Genomic DNA, 18,132 nt, shown 5'->3' on the forward strand with positions numbered 1-18,132 from the left:
GTATAAACCTACCTACCCCGCCCATCTTCACCCTCGACATCTCCCTTCTACATACGCGTTCTATTTATTGCTGGCTTAAGAAAAAATGGCTGCAATCGTTGAGAATTCGTCCAATTCCTTGGATCCCAACCAGACAAATGGTGCTGCTGGCGATATTCCCAATGATGGCACAGGTAAGTGGCCTGACATGTGATGATCTGATAGCCAAGAACGCTCTGCTCACAATGAACTCCAGGTGTTGTCAAGCTCGATCCTTGGCTGGAGCCCTTTAGCGGAGCTCTGAAGAGACGATACTCGAAAACCCAAGATTGGATCAAGACTATCAATGACACCGAAGGTAGCCTTGAGAAATTCAGCAGGGTAAGTTCAAAACCTCAACACCCATCTAGTCGCAATACTCATGCATATGTCTACAGGGTGCTGAAAAGTTCGGATTCAATGTCGATGCCAACAACAACATTGTCTACCGCGAATGGGCACCCAATGCTACTGCGGCGTACCTGATCGGCGACTTTAGTAAGTTTCCAAACTCAATTGCCATCGGCATGTGCTAACCCTACTGCCAGATGGCTGGAACCGTGGCGCTCACCCCATGAAGAAGAATGATTTTGGTGTCTTTGAGATTACGATCCCTGCCCAAAATGGTCAAACTGCTATTCCTCACAACTCCAAGCTCAAGGTTCGTCGTGGGTTACACTCAATGCCAATCTACCATGCCTAACTATATACCAGATTTCTCTTGACTTGCCCGGTGGTGAGCATGTTGATCGACTTCCTGCTTGGATCAAGTACGTCACACAGGACTTGTCCGTATCTCCCGCATACGATGCCCGTTTCTGGAATCCTCCAACTTCCGAGACCTACAAGTTCAAGAACTCTCGACCAAAGAAGCCCGCCAGTGCTCGTGTATACGAAGCACACGTCGGCATTTCCAGCCCCGACCAGCGGGTCGCTACTTACAAGGAGTTTACCAAGAACATGCTCCCTCGCATCAAGGGCCTTGGCTACAATGTGATTCAATTGATGGCTGTCATGGAACATGCGTACTATGCCAGCTTCGGATATCAAATCAACAACTTTTTCGCAGCTAGCAGTCGATATGGAACTCCTGAGGATCTCAAGGAGCTCATCGATACCGCTCATGGCATGGGAATCACCATGCTACTCGATGTTGTCCACAGCCACGCTTCCAAGAACGTCCTTGATGGTCTCAACGAGTTCGACGGTACCGATCACCAGTACTTCCATGGTGGCGGTAAGGGCCGACATGACCAGTGGGACAGCCGGCTGTTCAACTACGGACATCATGAGGTGATGAGGTTTCTGCTAAGCAATCTGCGATTCTGGATGGACGAATATCAGTTCGACGGATTCCGATTCGATGGCGTTACCAGTATGCTTTATGTCCACCACGGCATGGGCACAGGCTTTTCGGGTGGCTACCATGAGTACTTTGGTCCCGATGTTGACGAGGAGGCTGTCGTTTACATGATGCTGGCGAACGAGATGTTGCATCAGCTTTACCCTGAAATTATTACAATTGCCGAAGATGTCTCAGGAATGCCTGCTCTTTGCTTGCCACTATCGCTTGGAGGTATTGGTTTTGACTACCGCCTTGCCATGGCAATTCCTGACATGTGGATCAAGATCCTCAAGGAGGTCAAGGATGATGAATGGGACATTGGCAGTATTTGCCATACTCTGATTAACCGCCGCCATGGCGAGAAGACCATCGCTTATGCTGAGAGTCATGACCAGGCGTAAGTTTATTTGAAACCAACTAGCAAGAAATAGGTCACTAACATTACTACAGTCTTGTTGGAGATAAAACGCTCATGATGCATCTCTGTGATGCTGAGATGTACACCAACATGTCGACCCTCTCACCCTTGACTCCTATCGTTGATCGCGGTATGGCCCTCCACAAGATGATCCGTCTGGTGACACACGGACTTGGAGGAGAGGGATATCTCAACTTTGAGGGTAACGAGTTTGGTCACCCTGAATGGCTCGATTTCCCTCGGGAGGGCAACAACAACTCTTTCTGGTACGCTCGACGACAGCTTAACCTCACAGATGATCCTCTGCTCCGATACAAGTTCCTTGACCACTTTGACCGCTTGATGAACCAAACCGAGGCCAAGTACGGCTGGTTGGCTGCACCTCAGGCGTACATCTCACTGAAGCACGAGGGTGACAAGGTCATCGTGTTCGAGCGAGCTGGTTTGGTTTTCGTCTTCAACTTCCATCCTACCAACAGCTTCAGCGACTACCGTATTGGAATTGAAGTTCCAGGAACATACCGTGTGGTTCTTAACACTGACAACGCAGATGTTGGAGGCCATAATCGCATTGACGAGAACACTCGATTCTTCACTACGCCCATGGAATGGAACAACAGAAAGAACTGGACCCATATCTATATTCCTGCTCGAACTGCCATTGTTCTGGCTCTTGAGTCCACGATTTCTCAGAACTCTTAAATGGCGATGATGACAAGAGATGGGACAACGGGAAGCGACGAGGCTGCGAATATCAAGCACGAACAAGGCCTTCAGTGACCAGGGATGAATGCAGGCTACGTCATTACTAGCGGGGTATTGAGCTATCATTTTTGTGCTACTTTGCACGATTCATAAAATTTTGAGTAATAAAAGTTAACGATGTTAGTATGAATTTTGTTGTGTGATTGATGATACTGGTTCTTGACGATTGAAAATAAGGCTGAGAATTAGCAAAGACGTTTCCGTAGCCTCATCGTTATTGAGTGAGTGGGGTGCTAGTGATATTCGGATCTTCGGCTCGGGCATTCGGTTATGGACTCAGGAGTAAAAATGTAGCTTCATAACTTTGCTGTGATATAGGACGGAAGAGCTTCGAGAAAACATTCTAGATAATTGGATATTTCTTGTGGTATTTCAATCTATTCATGAAAGTCGGTCAATTGCGTGCGATGTTGAATGTCAATTTAAGCCTGCGGCGGCTACGAAAACGAATGCTGACGTCGAGTGCTGAGAATGAGGTGATGGAGGGGCGAGCAAAAAAAAAAGCCTGGGGAAGAAGAGCAGGGAGAGAAAAGTTGACAATTGGCAAATGGCAGAGCCAAAAATTGACCGGGTCAGTTGAGCTTGGAATAGCCAATTGTCTCTCGCGATTGGCCACTAGAGGGGCAATCTCGGTGTGGCTGACAGATAAGCCAATGGGAGTTAATCACCATAGAAAGACGGCGGGATGCAAGGCAAGATGGGGATCTGATTTTATTACAAGGTGCCCCAGAAAGAAAGTGTCTTGAATTGATGGCGACATTTGTTGAAGCGAGTGATAAACGAATGGAACTATCATAAACAACCTACACATTTGTAGTATAGCTACAGGGAAACATAAATGGTAGACATGTAGTTACAGGGACTTTGAGACAAATTATTATCACGCTGCACCTCGATCTGAAAATATCACGCATTCGCATTGTGCCTGCACGCAAGTACAATTTAGGCGGGCACCCCTCAGGATATCAGAAAGTTGGCCACTGGAAGTGTGAGAAACGGAATAAGGTCAGTTTGTAGGCTTGAGACCAGGCGATGTACGTGCTGCCATAGATAGTTCAGAACTTCACTTCAGCCAATCCATCTTAAGACTCTACCTCCAATTCAACAGCAAACAACCAGGCCGGTCAGGTTAATGCTACATTCCCCGCTCTGTTTTGCATCTTCCTGTCTTGAAGCAACGTCAAATTAAAGATTGATGCACGATCGCTGGCGCCTGACTTCTAAACCTTCAGACAAAGGCTCACAATAAAACAAGAGAGATATATAGGTTCCTGAGTGATTTCAGTTACTCGAATTGCATCGTGGGCCTGGTCCTCCAAGATAAATTCACAAATTGGTCTCACGCCGAACGTAAGAGATGCGGCACGGAAACATTCAATGTCTGCAGGTATAGATATAGGCCTAAGGAATCAGGACTCAGTGACGATTCTCAGGCATCTCTCCGCTGTCGCCGTTGGTTTCCTGGCGGTATTGAGTGGGTGTGCGAATAATTCCGTTGTGTTCATCCCGGGAAATTGCCGGCATCGCAGCTTCCCCGGTGGGGCTAATCGTCATTTCGGGCTAGCGTCCCACGTGACCCTGCTGCGAAAGCTCTAACCGACCAAGTCGTCCTCCCGAGCAAAACTGCTCACCTCCCGTAAAAGTTCTCCTCAGCTTCAACCAACCTCTCTCCACTCCTATCTCTGATCGCTCTTTGTCATCTGGCAAGATGTTCAAGAGGTGAGTATCGCTCGCGGAAGCGATTGTCGATATTTTTTCGACGCCCTTTCCGCCCCAATTGAAGACCAATTGAGCTGACCATGGTGTTTTTCCCTCGGCAGCGGCATTTCCTCCTTCGCCCGCGCGGCTCGCCCGGCCGTCCTTCCTCGACGTGCCCTCCGATCTTCCGCTCTCCGAGTTCCCCTCAACAGCCGATGGGCCAGCACTGGCGTTGGCGCTGGCAAGATTCACCAGGTGAGAACGAACTGCTCCTGATTCAATTCCGGTCGCCCGGGCGAAACCGACTCGCACAAGACTCCGTGCTAACCCGACTGTTTGCAGGTCATCGGTGCCGTCGTCGACGGTTAGTAAACCATCATCAACAGACTTCAACGAGTCTACAGCAATACAGCGAGTGGATTACTGACGACGTTGCAGTCAAGTTCGATGGTGCTAAGCTCCCTGCCATTCTCAACTCTCTTGAGACCCAGAACAATGGCCAGAAGCTTGTCCTCGAGGTTTCCGTACGTACAGACACAATTACCTCATCTGACCAGCCAATTCTAACAATCAACAGCAACATCTGGGTGAGAACGTCGTCCGTTGCATTGCCATGGACGGTATGTCATCATCGTTTCGAATTTTCACAGAGGGCACACTCTAACAGAATTTCACAGGTACTGAGGGTCTCGTCCGAGGTGCTCCCGCCCACGACACTGGTGCTCCCATCACCATTCCCGTCGGCCCCGAGACTCTTGGCCGTATCATGAACGTCACTGGTGACCCCATTGATGAGCGTGGTCCTATCAAGACTGACAAGCGCCTTCCTATCCACACCGAAGCCCCCGAGTTCGTTGAGCAGTCCACCTCTGCTGAGGTTCTCGTCACTGGTATCAAGGTCGTCGATCTTCTCGCCCCCTACGCCCGTGGTGGAAAGATTGGTCTCTTCGGTGGTGCCGGTGTCGGCAAGACTGTGTTCATTCAGGAGCTTATCAACAACATCGCCAAGGCCCACGGTGGTTACTCCGTCTTCACCGGTGTCGGTGAGCGTACCCGTGAGGGTAACGATTTGTACCACGAAATGCAGGAGACCTCCGTCATTCAGCTTGATGGCGAGTCCAAGGTCGCCCTGGTTTTCGGTCAGATGAACGAGCCCCCTGGAGCCCGTGCCCGTGTTGCTCTTACTGGAGTAAGTGTTCCTTCCCTAATTCCTTATGACCATGGGTCTCCACAATTTAGGATTCTTAGACCATCTACCCTAAGATGAGTCCTAAGCTATCCTAAGGACTTTAGTCCACCCTTATAACTTCAAACAACTTCGAGATGATTCTTAGATGCATTACTGACTTCAATTCGCAAAGTTGACTGTTGCCGAGTACTTCAGAGACGTGGAAGGCCAGGACGTTCTGCTCTTCATCGACAACATTTTCCGATTCACTCAGGCCGGTTCCGAGGTGTCTGCCCTGTTGGGTCGTATCCCCTCTGCCGTCGGTTACCAGCCCACTCTCGCCGTCGATATGGGTGGTATGCAGGAGCGTATTACCACCACCCAGAAGGGTTCCATTACCTCCGTCCAGGCTGTCTACGTCCCCGCTGACGATTTGACTGATCCTGCCCCTGCCACCACTTTCGCCCATTTGGACGCCACCACTGTCTTGTCCCGTGGTATCTCCGAGTTGGGTATCTACCCCGCTGTCGACCCTCTTGACTCCAAGTCCCGTATGTTGGACCCCCGAGTTGTTGGTCAGGACCACTACGACACCGCCACCCGTGTTCAGCAGATCCTCCAGGAGTACAAGTCTCTTCAGGATATCATTGCTATTCTGGGTATGGATGAGTTGTCTGAGGCCGACAAGCTTACTGTCGAGCGTGCCCGTAAGATCCAGCGTTTCCTGAGCCAGCCTTTCACTGTTGCCCAGGTTTTCACTGGTATTGAGGGTAAGCTCGTCGACCTTAAGGAGACCATCAACTCCTTCAAGGCTATCCTGAGCGGTGAGGGTGACAACCTTCCCGAGGGTGCCTTCTACATGGTTGGTGACTTCGCCTCTGCCAAGGTCAAGGGTGAGAAGATTCTTGCTGAGCTTGAGGGTCAGTAAGGGGTTTATGTATTGAAGTTAATGCCGCGGGAGACGGGAGGAGAGAAATAAGGACCTTTGTATAGAGCAGAGGAAACAAGGTCCGGGGAGGTTTCTCATAAGCTCCATCAAGTCTCATTTGTGAGCTGTGTACCAAGAAATCAACAAAATTCCTCTTGTAGCCATATCAAGCTTTTCTTTTTTACTAAGTGATATTTCCCGTTTTGCTGTGACTTAGTGACATGCATTCTTTTACATATCTTTTCGACTTCCTAGAAGCATAAGGAATAAAATTATTAGGTTGCTTTATGCTTTTTAGACTAGAATTCTTAGGTTCTTTATTCTTTATCCTAAAGCTTGAGGCCAAGTTTTCTGCTACTTCTGCCGGCTTGCAACATTCGGTTCATCACCTTCCCTATCTCTACAGTCCTCTGTCAGTCATAGCTCCCATGTGCATCTTGAGGTTCAGTCGTTGCTCTATGTACAACTAGGTTACTGCTCTATCGATGGGGAGTGTTCTTATTAGAAAAGTTAGTTATCGTAGATAATTGTGATGGATTAAGTTTTTGGTCTGCACGACCCGGCCAAACTACTCTCCCCAGCTTGCCAATTGACGTTCACTTAGATATTACCTCCAGAGCTCTTCAATACCTACGCTAAGGATAACTGTTGTTAGATACATAAGTTTGGGACATCGAAAAAACAAAGAGCCTAAAAGCGTGTCGAAATGGCATAAATGGCCAAGTTATTTGGTCTCCTCAGTAGGTAGGCATGTACGTTTTCCACGACCATGTTAACTTCTTCTACTTCTTGGGGGGTCTTTGTAACGTTGACATGATCATCTTCGGTTTTGAGTGCGTCAACTGATGATAATGTTGGCTTTACGGCCTCGCTTCTTATTTCGCTCCTATTCCGATTACATCTTCAATACATACATAAAAATATCTGTTAGTGACCTGGATGGATAGAGTCCTAGCCTGTTAATGTAAATGTCCAGTAGATACCTATTTAGAAAATGTTAAGACAGAAAGTAAACAAATGCTCAATGAATGTTAGATGTTTAGCAATTGTGTAGCACAAGTGTAACAGACGCGCTCTATATCCTACGCTATGGTAATAGGCAAACCGTAGCCATGCCCACCCTAGTGACACACTTACGAGGTATGAAGTTGATGCCATAGTCTATATAACGAGAAACTGACTTATTTCAATAATACCGGCTGGTCATTTTCCAGTCCTTCCAGTCTCAAGTAGAAAGTTGGCCTCTAAGCTTCAGGGTACAGAACATAAATAGCCTAAGAAGTCCAGTCTAAAGAGCATAAACCGACCTACTACTTTCGTCCCTTATGCTTCCAACGACCAGTGTTTTATATACCCTGAGGAAGTGTATCAAGCGAAATGACAGTGAACAGCTTGAAAATGGACGACGAGATAGAGGACTCCATCAAAATGAATGATAGACGAGCCTTTTCAGTGGGATGGAGCCAGATGTAGATTCTGTTTGGGGATCCAGTGGACAACAGAAGTTGGTCTTCAGATTTATATCACAAGAGTCAGTAACCTAATGGTCAGGTCTAAGGTGATATAAAGTAAGTAAATTATTTGTCTCCTGGGCAGACAGTACCAACTTTCATCATTAAGGGGAATCCAACCTAGCGACCCTTTGAAACTTCAACGATGTCCTTCAACCAAGTCTGGTCCATTTTCTACATATTCTCCTTCCCAACATCTATCTAGCATACATAATAAAATATACTTGACTATTGATCAAATGGGAAATTAGAGTTCATTTCTCTCCTCCATTTCTCTGCAGCCTTGGTTTTGGATGTGATCTGCTCTCTTTCATCCATAAGCACAAGCCTTTTCTCAGCGGGTATCCATTCGATACGTCTACCTGTCTCATCAACCAGTGTGACAGCCGCCGTGGGATCCAATCGAAGACTGTTTGGCGCCCTGGGCTGCCAGTTGGGATCTTCGAACAATATCCTAGCTACCTCAGCCGGCTTTTCAACTAAACGTGCCATATGCGGGACGAGAAGGTATTGCTGCCATTCTGGACCAATGTACTCGCAAAGGTCTTGTAGGGATCTGTTTCCGATATTCTCCATCCACCAAACGTCCATTGGGAGCTTGAGAAAGGTGGCGTAGTAGGCCAAAATTATGAGAGCGCGAGGGCGTAAGTCCCGTACGAATTGCACGAAATTCTTCGGAACGAAAGTGAACCATGTAATGATTCGCAACATCATAATAGGTCCGAAGCCATCGTGTAAGTTTTGGTACAAGGAGCCCAAGAATTGGAGCGTCTCATAGTAGGTTTCGTAATCGAGAAACTCCGGGTCACTGGGCTCGATGGAGTTGATCATCAAGAGAAGAACAGCAGGGATGTGGTTTGCGGCTTGCTCGATATCAATAGCAGGTCGGTTGAACAGAGGGTAGAGCCCCGAATCGATAAGCCTTTCAACACCCATCAGGTCGATGACCAGGCCGATACCTCGCCATACGATCATCCAGTCTATTATGTAAAGCTTTTTGGCATCTTTATCCCGGAAATTTTGAGATGCGAGAGCAGTGAGAAGTAGGGAATTCGCGAGTAGAGCCGGAAATGTCTCCGGGCGGGCTTGTTCCACGGCCATACGGTATCCTTCGAATGAGCGGGCACGATATGCCAATGCGCGGGCGGCATCGGGCTTCAAGTCGAGGCTTTGCATGTGAAGGCTTGCCAGACCGAACAACGAATCCATGAGGAACGGGTTCTCAAAAGCGACCTGGACTAGGCGATTCCTCAATACATCGTTTATGGGATTAAGCGGTCCCTCGTCAACAGAGAAAGACGTGGCTGTTGTGCTGGTGTAGAACCAAAGTAGCTTCATGTCCGTCCTGTCCATGGGACGAGGACGGAAGAGCGGCTGTACCGTCAGGGTGTTAACCTCCTCGAGCATCCCCTCGCTAATGGACTCGGCATCAGGCGTAGGTGATTTGTGTTGAACGGGTGATGATTCTGCAGAAGAGCGACGTGGATTGTTGATAACTTTGTCAATTCCTGAGGTTGTGGTGTTGTATACGCAATCAGCCTTGCGTAGTCTGCAAGATTTACACACAGGACGGGCCTCATCGCATTTGACCTTACGGGTTTTACAATTGCGACATCCTGCACGCGACTTCTTGTGAGGTCGTTTTGAGTGATAAGGCTTGTCGAAATTAGAAGCTGATTCTTCTGGGCTGCTTGATTGAGACTGTTCTGGTATGACTTGAGAGTTGTCCATTGTTGAGGTAGGTTGGCGAGTGACGAGTAAAGTAATTTAACGTTATAACATAGCGCTCAAAAGGGTGTCATGTCTGCCGAGAATGAGCAGAGTACGTATAATAAGTGAGAAAACGATTCAAGCCAGGGTAAAGAGTCAAGACACGGGAGTTGTAGTGTTGATGACAAGTGACAGGCGTCGTCGCCTAACAGTGGAAACCCCGCGTAGGCGTTTTAGCACCAACGAGGCTTAGCAGCATTCTAGTTAATTACTACCAAGAGCTGCGAGTGGATGACGGCTGAAGTCTATGATGACAATACATCTAGGCACCCCTTCTGGATCAAGTGCCGAATGAGCCAAGCCTGGCAGATTAAAGATAAGAGATAGCGTTACAACGGGAGGCTTTCAAATTTCTTTTTATGAATACAGTTGGCATGGGTTACTGAGCTATCATTGCCAATGAATAACTCATGTACACATTATCATCCCTTGTAAACAAAGGTACTTGTCTGGATCAAGTCCGAGTCCCGAGCTTTTGAAATTCAAATTGTTTCGAAATAGTTTCTTGACATTTCGAAACAGGTCTCTTGACACGCAAATGTTTACGAGGGTGAAAGCCAGAGGCAGCAGACGCCCTAGCCTGTTTGTTTACAGGTAGGTAGGCAACGAGAAGTTGACCTCTCAGCTTTGGGGTACAGAAATAAACAAACTAAGGATCTCATCTAAACAATGCAAGCTGACCTACTTATTTCGTCTCTGACGGTTCCTGCAGCCATTTTTTTTTTTTTGATACCCTGAAGCCTGTCCCGAGCAGTTTCAGCCCGGTTTGTGGAGACTGATTGTGATATTTAGTGACAGGGGGCATATACGAGACGGATTTTGTTGAAATGTGCGCAAACGTGCATTAGTTATAAGTGAGTTATGATTATTCCAATTTTCACGTCAATGCCAATGTCAATTGTTGGTCCAACCTGAGTAGAAATAGGAATACCATGGTTGCGAAAACTTGGTTATGGCAATCAGCAATGTGGCTCTCATTCAGTGTTTAGGACATATGCGTTTAAATCCTGTAAAATGATGTGCCTAGCTTCGATCTAACAATGTTCCATAGGCATATATCCATCGCTACTAATGAACACAAAGCATTATTAGATGGGATTTCTTTCATTTCTATGTTGTTACTGCCGCTATCTGGTGAGGTTCACTTACACTTGGATTCTATTCTTGACCATTTGAGAATACCCTAGACTTGGAAGATACCTGCTGTTTGGCCTAGGTTAAGAGCAAACCGATTCAAATGACACATTACAGGGGACTCTTAATTCTGACATGGTGATTTATTCGTCAACCTATGTTCATCTGGAAAACAATAGCAAACTGATAGATCCGTCAAACAGTCGGAGCCGGAATTTGACCGGGATTCGGCCGATTCGACTTTGGTAAATCCGTTTCCGTTTTTGACGCAACGGCTCCAAATTTTGGGGAAGTTTGTTGGACCAGGCCGGCTCACAAATAGTCTTGCGACGACGAACCTCTTGAGACGTTGCTAAACTTCTCAACTACATACTCTCGGTCCCGACCGACGAGCACTCGCCCGGATGCAATTGACAGGGCTTCGCGCCCTGCTCCATCCTGCTGTCGCCGCCGCCAGATCCCAAGCCCGATCCCGAATCCTTTGTCGATCATTCCAAACATCGTCGACTTGGAGAAATACAGCAGGCGCAGGCCCAGGCGCAAACAATGGCGACAAACCTCCGAACCAGTCGACGGCGGTAGAAGATGAAGAAATACAACCACAAAATGGGACCGACAACCTACCCGGTCGCTCTCGAGTTCGAGCATCAAGTTCTCTAAAAAGTAGAATAGCTCGCAAACAGGCCGCTCCCGCACTACCTCCCGTCAAGCTGCCACAATCGTTTCTCGACGACAACGTTACTCTTCACCATGCCTGGACAAGACCGCAGCTCCCGATTGCTCTTGCTGAAGATGCCAAGCAACCCAAGACGTCCTCAATCTTTATCGATCCTCAAGCCACCGACAAGAATACCCGAGCCCCGGAATCCAACAAGGCGCTGGAAGAATACTTCGATACGACATTCAGTGCCTTGGTTGAGAAAGTTGCAGATCGCGCAAACGCCATTACGGCTATTGAGCCCAATTCCTGCAAAACAGATGAGCTTGTTCACAAGCTGACAAGCCTTACCCGTGCCTACGATATGTTACTCGATTCAGCATGGCACTTGACCGATTCGTTATACCCTGCCCGCCACCCCGAATACACATATGCATCGCGGCCGTTTTGGTGGTGGCACTACTACAAGGATTTCGACCGACACACCCAAGAGTTCCGGGACCAGTTCTTGTCAGTCCAGACCGGCCTTGACAGCATCCTTGATTATGACTGGAGACTTGACCACTCTCTATCTCAAGCTATTGCTGATCTCCCTGTCCTCACGTTCTCCTCCGTCCGATCCGCTCTCCGTCGCGAGCTGACGACACCACCACCTCCCGACTCGGAGTCCAAAAATCTCAAGCGTCAGATAACTGTCTTGTCTATGTCGGGTTACAGTGGCCAAGCTATATCGACTGCTGTTGCGGACCATGTCGCATACTTCAACGACGCCGATTTGATTAAGCTCAATGCCCAAGATTTGTCTGTGGTAGTGGGGGATTATCTTGAACAGGACTGGGCCTACTCGCGAGGATCACTGTCCCACATGGGATTCCGTGCTGCAGAGATGAACGGAAAGCTCTACAAGGATCCTGACGTTGTGGCACGAACAGAAGAGGAGGATAATGACCCTGATACAGGAGTGATTAATATTCGTACAGCATCAGGTGGACTCGAGGAAGAACTGTCGAAGATTAAACAGGGTAGCTACGATCCTTTTGGGAAATGGGAGAACCTCAAGATCGATAAAGTCCTGGCCCAGATTTTAGAGGCTGCTGAGGTGAAGCAAGACTCGCCCCGTGAAAAGCCCCTGATCATTCATATCCATGACTTCGTGGAATTGAACATGACCCTCGAGGGTTCGATGTTGATTACGCGGTTGAGAAACCTGGTGGATGTGGCATGGCGGCAAGGTTCCAAAATAGCCATCCTCGCAACCTCATCGAGCGAGCAACCTTCCGAGGAGTATCAGGGTATGCTCCGAGATATAGCTGCTAGCGATTTCGTCATCTCTCGACATATACATCCTCAGCGCACTTTGAGCCAACCCAAGCCATCTGGCGGGACGCAGACTTCAGATAACCTCTTTCCCCTCCAAGAAACAGATATATTCGTGGAGAATGTCCAAAACATCAACCGAATGTTGAAAGCATTGGGCAGCCATCAATTTCTTAACTTTTCCGATGCGCACATGAAAATCTTTATGCACGCCACCGACACTCGGGCCCAGATGCTCAAGAAGTCAATACTCCCTTTACCAGAGGTTTACAATATCGCGAGCGCAGCCAAGCGTCACGAAGAAGAGGCAGCTGGTGCTGCGCCGGGAGGAGTATATGAGCGCCTCCTAATGGGCCCCTTACGACAAAAGCCTGGACAACGGTACCTCGACGAGCCAGAGCAAGACGGCAAGTTAGATGGGGAGGATTCACAGAAGAAAGCGGAAGATTCACAAACAGGCAACCGAGCCGCTCTAAAGTTGAACGAGTACGAGAAGCGGATATCCTCCGGGCACATCAACCGCCAAAATTTGAGAACGACATTTGAAGATGTTCATGTGCCCAAGGAAACCATAACTGCCCTCAAGCTGCTTACGACCCTTGCTTTGGTGAGACCAGATGCTTTCTCCTATGGTGTACTGGCCCAGGACAAAATTCCCGGATGTCTATTGTACGGACCCCCTGGTACAGGTAAGACTTTACTTGCAAAAGCCGTCGCTAAAGAGAGTGGTGCAAATATGCTTGAAATCAGTGGTGCTACTATCAACGACAAGTTGGTTGGCGAGAGTGAAAAGCTTATTCGTGCTGTTTTCACTCTTGCCAAGAAGATTTCTCCTTGCGTTGTCTTCATCGACGAGGCCGACTCTCTGTTAGCCAATCGGAGCATGCTTGGTGCTCGCGCATCGCATCGCTCCCACATCAACCAGTTCCTCAAAGAGTGGGACGGTCTTGAAGAGACGGAAGCTTTCATCATGGTTGCAACAAATCGTCCCTTTGATCTTGACGATGCTGTCCTCCGCCGCCTGCCCCGCCGTCTTCTCATCGATCTCCCTATGCAGCCTGACCGCACTGCCATTCTCAATATTCTTCTCAAGGACGAAACTCTCGAACCTACCGTGTCGCTTGAAGACCTCGCCAAGCGTACTCCCTACTACTCAGGATCCGACCTGAAGAACGCTTGCGTCGCCGCCGCCATGGCCGCTGTTGAGGAAGAAAACGAGGCTGCCGCACTACACACCGGCCCTGAGCCTTACGAGTACCCCAAGAAGCGTATACTACGCCAGGATCACTTTGACAAGGCGCTGCGCCAGATCCCGGCCAGCATCAGTGAGGATATGCAGTCACTCAAGCAGATCCGCAAATTTGACGAGGAATACGGAGCGAAGAAGAAGGGTGCAAAGAAGATGATGGGTTTTGGTGTAGGCGCAGAGAAGAAGCTCGCTGATGCTGATGAGGTCCGCATACGTCGCGGTCCATGAGTTTACTGGGACTTGGGTTCATATATGTGTACTTCACGGCGCTGGGGGTATTTTATTGTATAACACATATACTTACATAGACATTGCCAGATTTGAGAGGCACTTGGTGGATGGAATAGCAAGACTGTTATTTGGCACCCTGAAAGATACATAGACGTTGAATTGGAGTGATTGATTGCATCTAGATTTGACCTTGGACTAGCCACCCATGGTCCTCAAAAGAAGAACTCACTTTTCATCAAATTTTCGGATAGACCCGTCTTGAAGTCGAATATCATTAATTCATTGACACATTTGATCCACAACTACAGGTTGGTGTCGGCATAAGCATTCACGTACAGTGTCAAAATGGTTCCACTCACTCAGCTTTCTAACACTAAAATGATCATTTGCTTAACCAGGTTGAAGTTTATGACCTGAAAACTGATCATGTCTAGTGTAAATAGCATAAACTGACTTGCTATTTTCCAACTGTACGGAGATGTTACCGTTTTGTACTGTGATTGGACCAACACTAGCGTAACGCGGGAACCAGACAGAACCTGAAGCATCACGATAGTCTTTGGACCCAGAGATGTGTGTTTCGCCAGACGACGAGTTAAGTGACGAAGAAGACCCCAAATATGAGGAGATAATGAATTAAGAGGTCGAATACAAGCTAATAAACGAAATTTAACATGCCACAACGCAACGCCTACAGGACAAGACGAAAATAATGAAAACAGTATACAGCAACGACTCCCCTTACCTATGGTTGAAGATTGGCAGGCCAGTTTATGCTATTCCATCAGAATAGACTAGACTTCTTGGTGATTTCAAAGGTACACCGATGTATTCTTTCGGGATTGCGTACAAGCTTTTGTTCCCATGTTGATAGGTAACAAAATTCATAAGAAAAAATGTAATAGCAAATCTAACATACCTAAAGAATAAAAGAGTCTAAAGACCTTCCAATCTATTCCTTCTCAAAAGTATGTATTCATTATGAACACCCACTGCTTTTACCTGAGTTGGTTGCCTTAGGTAATCGATCAGTGCAGTGAATCAGTGACCACATGTGGGTCCCCTGCCTGGAGCATATCTCAACTCCGACGTATAAATCTTTCTTTGATCAGTTTCTTCAATTCATAATTATTTTCAAACCTCACCATGGCTATTCCCGTGGGACGCACCCTCTTTAAAAAGAAGGAGGGTGTCCTGACTCTCACGAGTGACCGCCAGCTTGTCACCTGGACTCCTAATTCTGGGGGCCCTCCCACCGTGACACTTAATATCAACAATATCACAAGTAAGGAGAAGCAAACGAAATTTATGAAACGCGCTTCAGAAACTGACGGAAATCAGACCTTCAGCAGACTCCAGATTCCTCACCAAAGGTGATGCTAAAGATCTTCGAAAAGGTTGGAGATGCGGACCCTGCTACATATCTCTTTCATTTCAACACCGCCGAAGCCAAGGATGAGGCAAAGGCCGTCAAAGATCTCCTGTCTACCTTATTAGCTTCATCGCGCGGTGGCGATGCGGCTGTCCCTAAGCCTTCTGGTTCAAATGGCGATTCTTCAACACCAAACCCAAGCGCTGCGGGCACTGGTAGCGGCTCTGCATCCATGGCCTTTGCCAGCGCTGTCAATTCACAACATACTTCATCCTCGCGCTGGTTCGATGACTCACAACTCAAGAACGACATAGAACTACAGCAGTCCCTTATGAGAAAGGAGACTAGCCTACATCAGACTTACGTTGAAGCAATGCAAACCAAGCCCGAATCATTATCAGGAGCCGCGTTTAATTCACAGTTTTGGTCGACGCGCATAAACATTCTCCGCGCTCACGCGATTGAGATTAACCAGAAGAAAGGAGCCTATAACGTCCTCTCTACGGTCAAGCCTAAGACAGTTGACGGCGAGCTAAAATTGAACATCAGCGTGGAGCAGGTACAGATGATATTCGCACAACATCCTCTGATCAAGCGTGTTTATAACGAGAACGTCCCCAAATTATCCGAGGCAGAATTCTGGTCACGCTTCTTCCTCAGCAGACTTTCCAAAAAGCTACGCGGTGAACGAGTCATAGAAAATGACCCTAATGACCCTCTGTTCGACAAATACGATCCAAGTGAGAATACGGTCGCGTTTCAGAGCAAGATTATGGCCCAGCAGGTACCACACATCATCGACATAGAGGCCAACGAAGAAAACCAAGGTGGTTTCAGAAGCGGCAACGCAAAGGACGTCGAGATGCGCCCAAGGGCGAACATGCCCATCGTGAAGACGCTGAATAGCCTCAGCGAGAAGATCATGGCCAATGTGGCACCGTCTGACGTCAACACGGACGACCCTGATGGCGGATACAATGCCTACGTTCAACTGGCATTGCGTGATCTCAAGGGCGATGCTCAAGAGCATCGTATCATGCTCAACGTGAATGAGCAGAACAAGTTCTTCTCGAAACACGACTCAGCCCCCTCGAAGCAAGCTGCCATCTTCGAAAAACAAGTACCCAGCGATGTGCTTTTCGATATTATGGCAGATCTAGACACACTTGAGAGTGATGGAGCTGGCGGCATCAACATCCAGGCAGCAATGGGATTCGACGAACAAAGCGACAGCGACGACGACACCCCTAAAAGGCCACATGTTGGTTCTCGCTCTGCCCTCCTGGCTGGTGATAAGGATATCATGAAGGGCATACGCCAGCAACGTGCCCAGAAGTACGGCCATGACACAGACACTGCTGAGCCTATGGGCCTACCTGTTGAGATCTCCCGCAAGTGCAGCCTCACTCATGCGACCACCATTGAGTTCTTACACCAATTCTGGAACGCATTCCTTTCGGGCGATCCAGACCGTGCTGGCGAACTACAGTACTTGGCCGAGTCTCTTGGTCGCTCTCTTACACGAATCAACACCGTCGCGGAAGAAGCGGACAACGAACGGGAGGAGATCATCCGCAATCGCAAGAAGGAGATCCGTGATCACTTTGAGCGTACCGGTAAGAAAATCCGGTGGAGATCTGATAATGTCGGAGGTGGGAAAACGGCGGTTATTGCTTTGATGCAGCCAACGATTAATGCGCTGGAAAAGGCCCAGGCAGATTACTCGAGAGCACTGGCGGCTGAGGGGATTCAGGTATCAACAGAGGCATAATTTAGTAGACAGGCACGCTGCTTTTACCATTTCGGTGTCCACAGCGAGTGGCTACCTCCCAATGCTCAGTTTCAGGCGTAGCCAGCGTGCTTTGAAGTGAATAACATGTACTAGAATATGGTATATATAAGTCTAAGATATAGATAGTAAGAACCTCGTCTTTTATTTACCTAGGTATGCTTCCAGTGGTCAATTTCTCTATCCTGAGGAGTACCGACCTAAGTATCCTTAGATGGATCGGCATACGTCAGACGTGCCAGTACCTACCCCAACTCCCATGTGGCTTATCTGAATGGATACAGATTCATCGATAAGTGACTGTTTTCGTCTCTGTGGCTCAAACAGCTCCGATCCGGCTTGAAACGTTCCCGAAAACCTGAATTGCATGTTGTGTGAGTTGCAGTTACAGTTGTAGTTACAGACTTTAATAGGTAATGTACGTGTGGCGTCGGCTATCCCTGTTTCAACCACGTAAAACTTCACGATGGTTACTCCGCAATTTCAAGTCTTTTCCCGTTTGCCCCGCGGGAATGGATCCAGGAATAACTGACACCCAGACCGAAACCAGACCAGACAAGACCGTGCGAAGTAGATCTTCCCCTTTCTGCTGTGTTGTGTGTCGAGTCCACAAATGCACCATCAAGCCTTTACTCACCCACCATCATGATATGCCTTTGTTTAAACATACCGAGAACGTGGGGAATGCAAGCGACAGTCCGGTGCAATGGATGTCATGAGGACAGGTACGGATACTGTTGTAGTTTCCGGGGAATCAATTC

General features: G+C 48.0%; 5 protein-coding genes across 5 annotated transcripts; 4 read left to right on the forward strand and 1 right to left on the reverse strand.

Moving 5' to 3' along the window:
* Window positions 1-85: 85 nt before the first annotated feature.
* On the forward strand, window positions 86-2,483 carry FSST1_007311 (1,4-alpha-glucan branching enzyme; the record flags this gene model as incomplete). Its single annotated transcript, XM_083224081.1, has 6 exons — window positions 86-173; window positions 236-360; window positions 417-516; window positions 567-679; window positions 733-1,760; window positions 1,814-2,483. 6 exons carry the CDS (start codon window positions 86-88, stop codon window positions 2,481-2,483), a joined length of 2,124 nt encoding a protein of 707 aa, XP_083083272.1.
* Window positions 2,484-3,903: 1,420 nt separating this feature from the next.
* FSST1_007312 (F1F0 ATP synthase subunit beta) lies at window positions 3,904-6,340 on the forward strand (the record flags this gene model as incomplete). Its single annotated transcript, XM_083224082.1, has 9 exons — window positions 3,904-3,933; window positions 3,980-4,020; window positions 4,152-4,265; window positions 4,367-4,499; window positions 4,587-4,608; window positions 4,683-4,768; window positions 4,822-4,864; window positions 4,922-5,433; window positions 5,606-6,340. The coding sequence occupies 9 exons, from the start codon at window positions 3,904-3,906 to the stop codon at window positions 6,338-6,340; spliced, it is 1,716 nt and encodes a 571-aa protein (XP_083083273.1).
* Window positions 6,341-8,079: 1,739 nt separating this feature from the next.
* FSST1_007313 (Zn(II)2Cys6 transcription factor domain-containing protein) lies at window positions 8,080-9,582 on the reverse strand (the record flags this gene model as incomplete). The annotated part of the gene is made up of 1 exon (XM_083224084.1): window positions 8,080-9,582. The coding sequence occupies one exon, from the start codon at window positions 9,580-9,582 to the stop codon at window positions 8,080-8,082; it is 1,503 nt and encodes a 500-aa protein (XP_083083274.1).
* A 1,577-nt stretch (window positions 9,583-11,159) lies between these two features.
* Window positions 11,160-14,207, forward strand: FSST1_007314 (uncharacterized protein; the record flags this gene model as incomplete). Its single annotated transcript, XM_083224085.1, has 1 exon — window positions 11,160-14,207. The coding sequence occupies one exon, from the start codon at window positions 11,160-11,162 to the stop codon at window positions 14,205-14,207; it is 3,048 nt and encodes a 1,015-aa protein (XP_083083275.1).
* Window positions 14,208-15,356: 1,149 nt separating this feature from the next.
* Window positions 15,357-17,353, forward strand: FSST1_007315 (TFIIH/NER complex subunit TFB1; the record flags this gene model as incomplete). The annotated part of the gene is made up of 2 exons (XM_083224086.1): window positions 15,357-15,495; window positions 15,552-17,353. 2 exons carry the CDS (start codon window positions 15,357-15,359, stop codon window positions 17,351-17,353), a joined length of 1,941 nt encoding a protein of 646 aa, XP_083083276.1.
* Between the last annotated feature and the right edge of the window lie 779 nt (window positions 17,354-18,132).

The sequence above is a fragment of the Fusarium sambucinum genome, chromosome II (genome assembly GCF_050947815.1).
Source record: "Fusarium sambucinum isolate potato_lamoka chromosome II, whole genome shotgun sequence".
NCBI classification, from domain to species: Eukaryota; Fungi; Ascomycota; class Sordariomycetes; order Hypocreales; family Nectriaceae; genus Fusarium; species Fusarium sambucinum.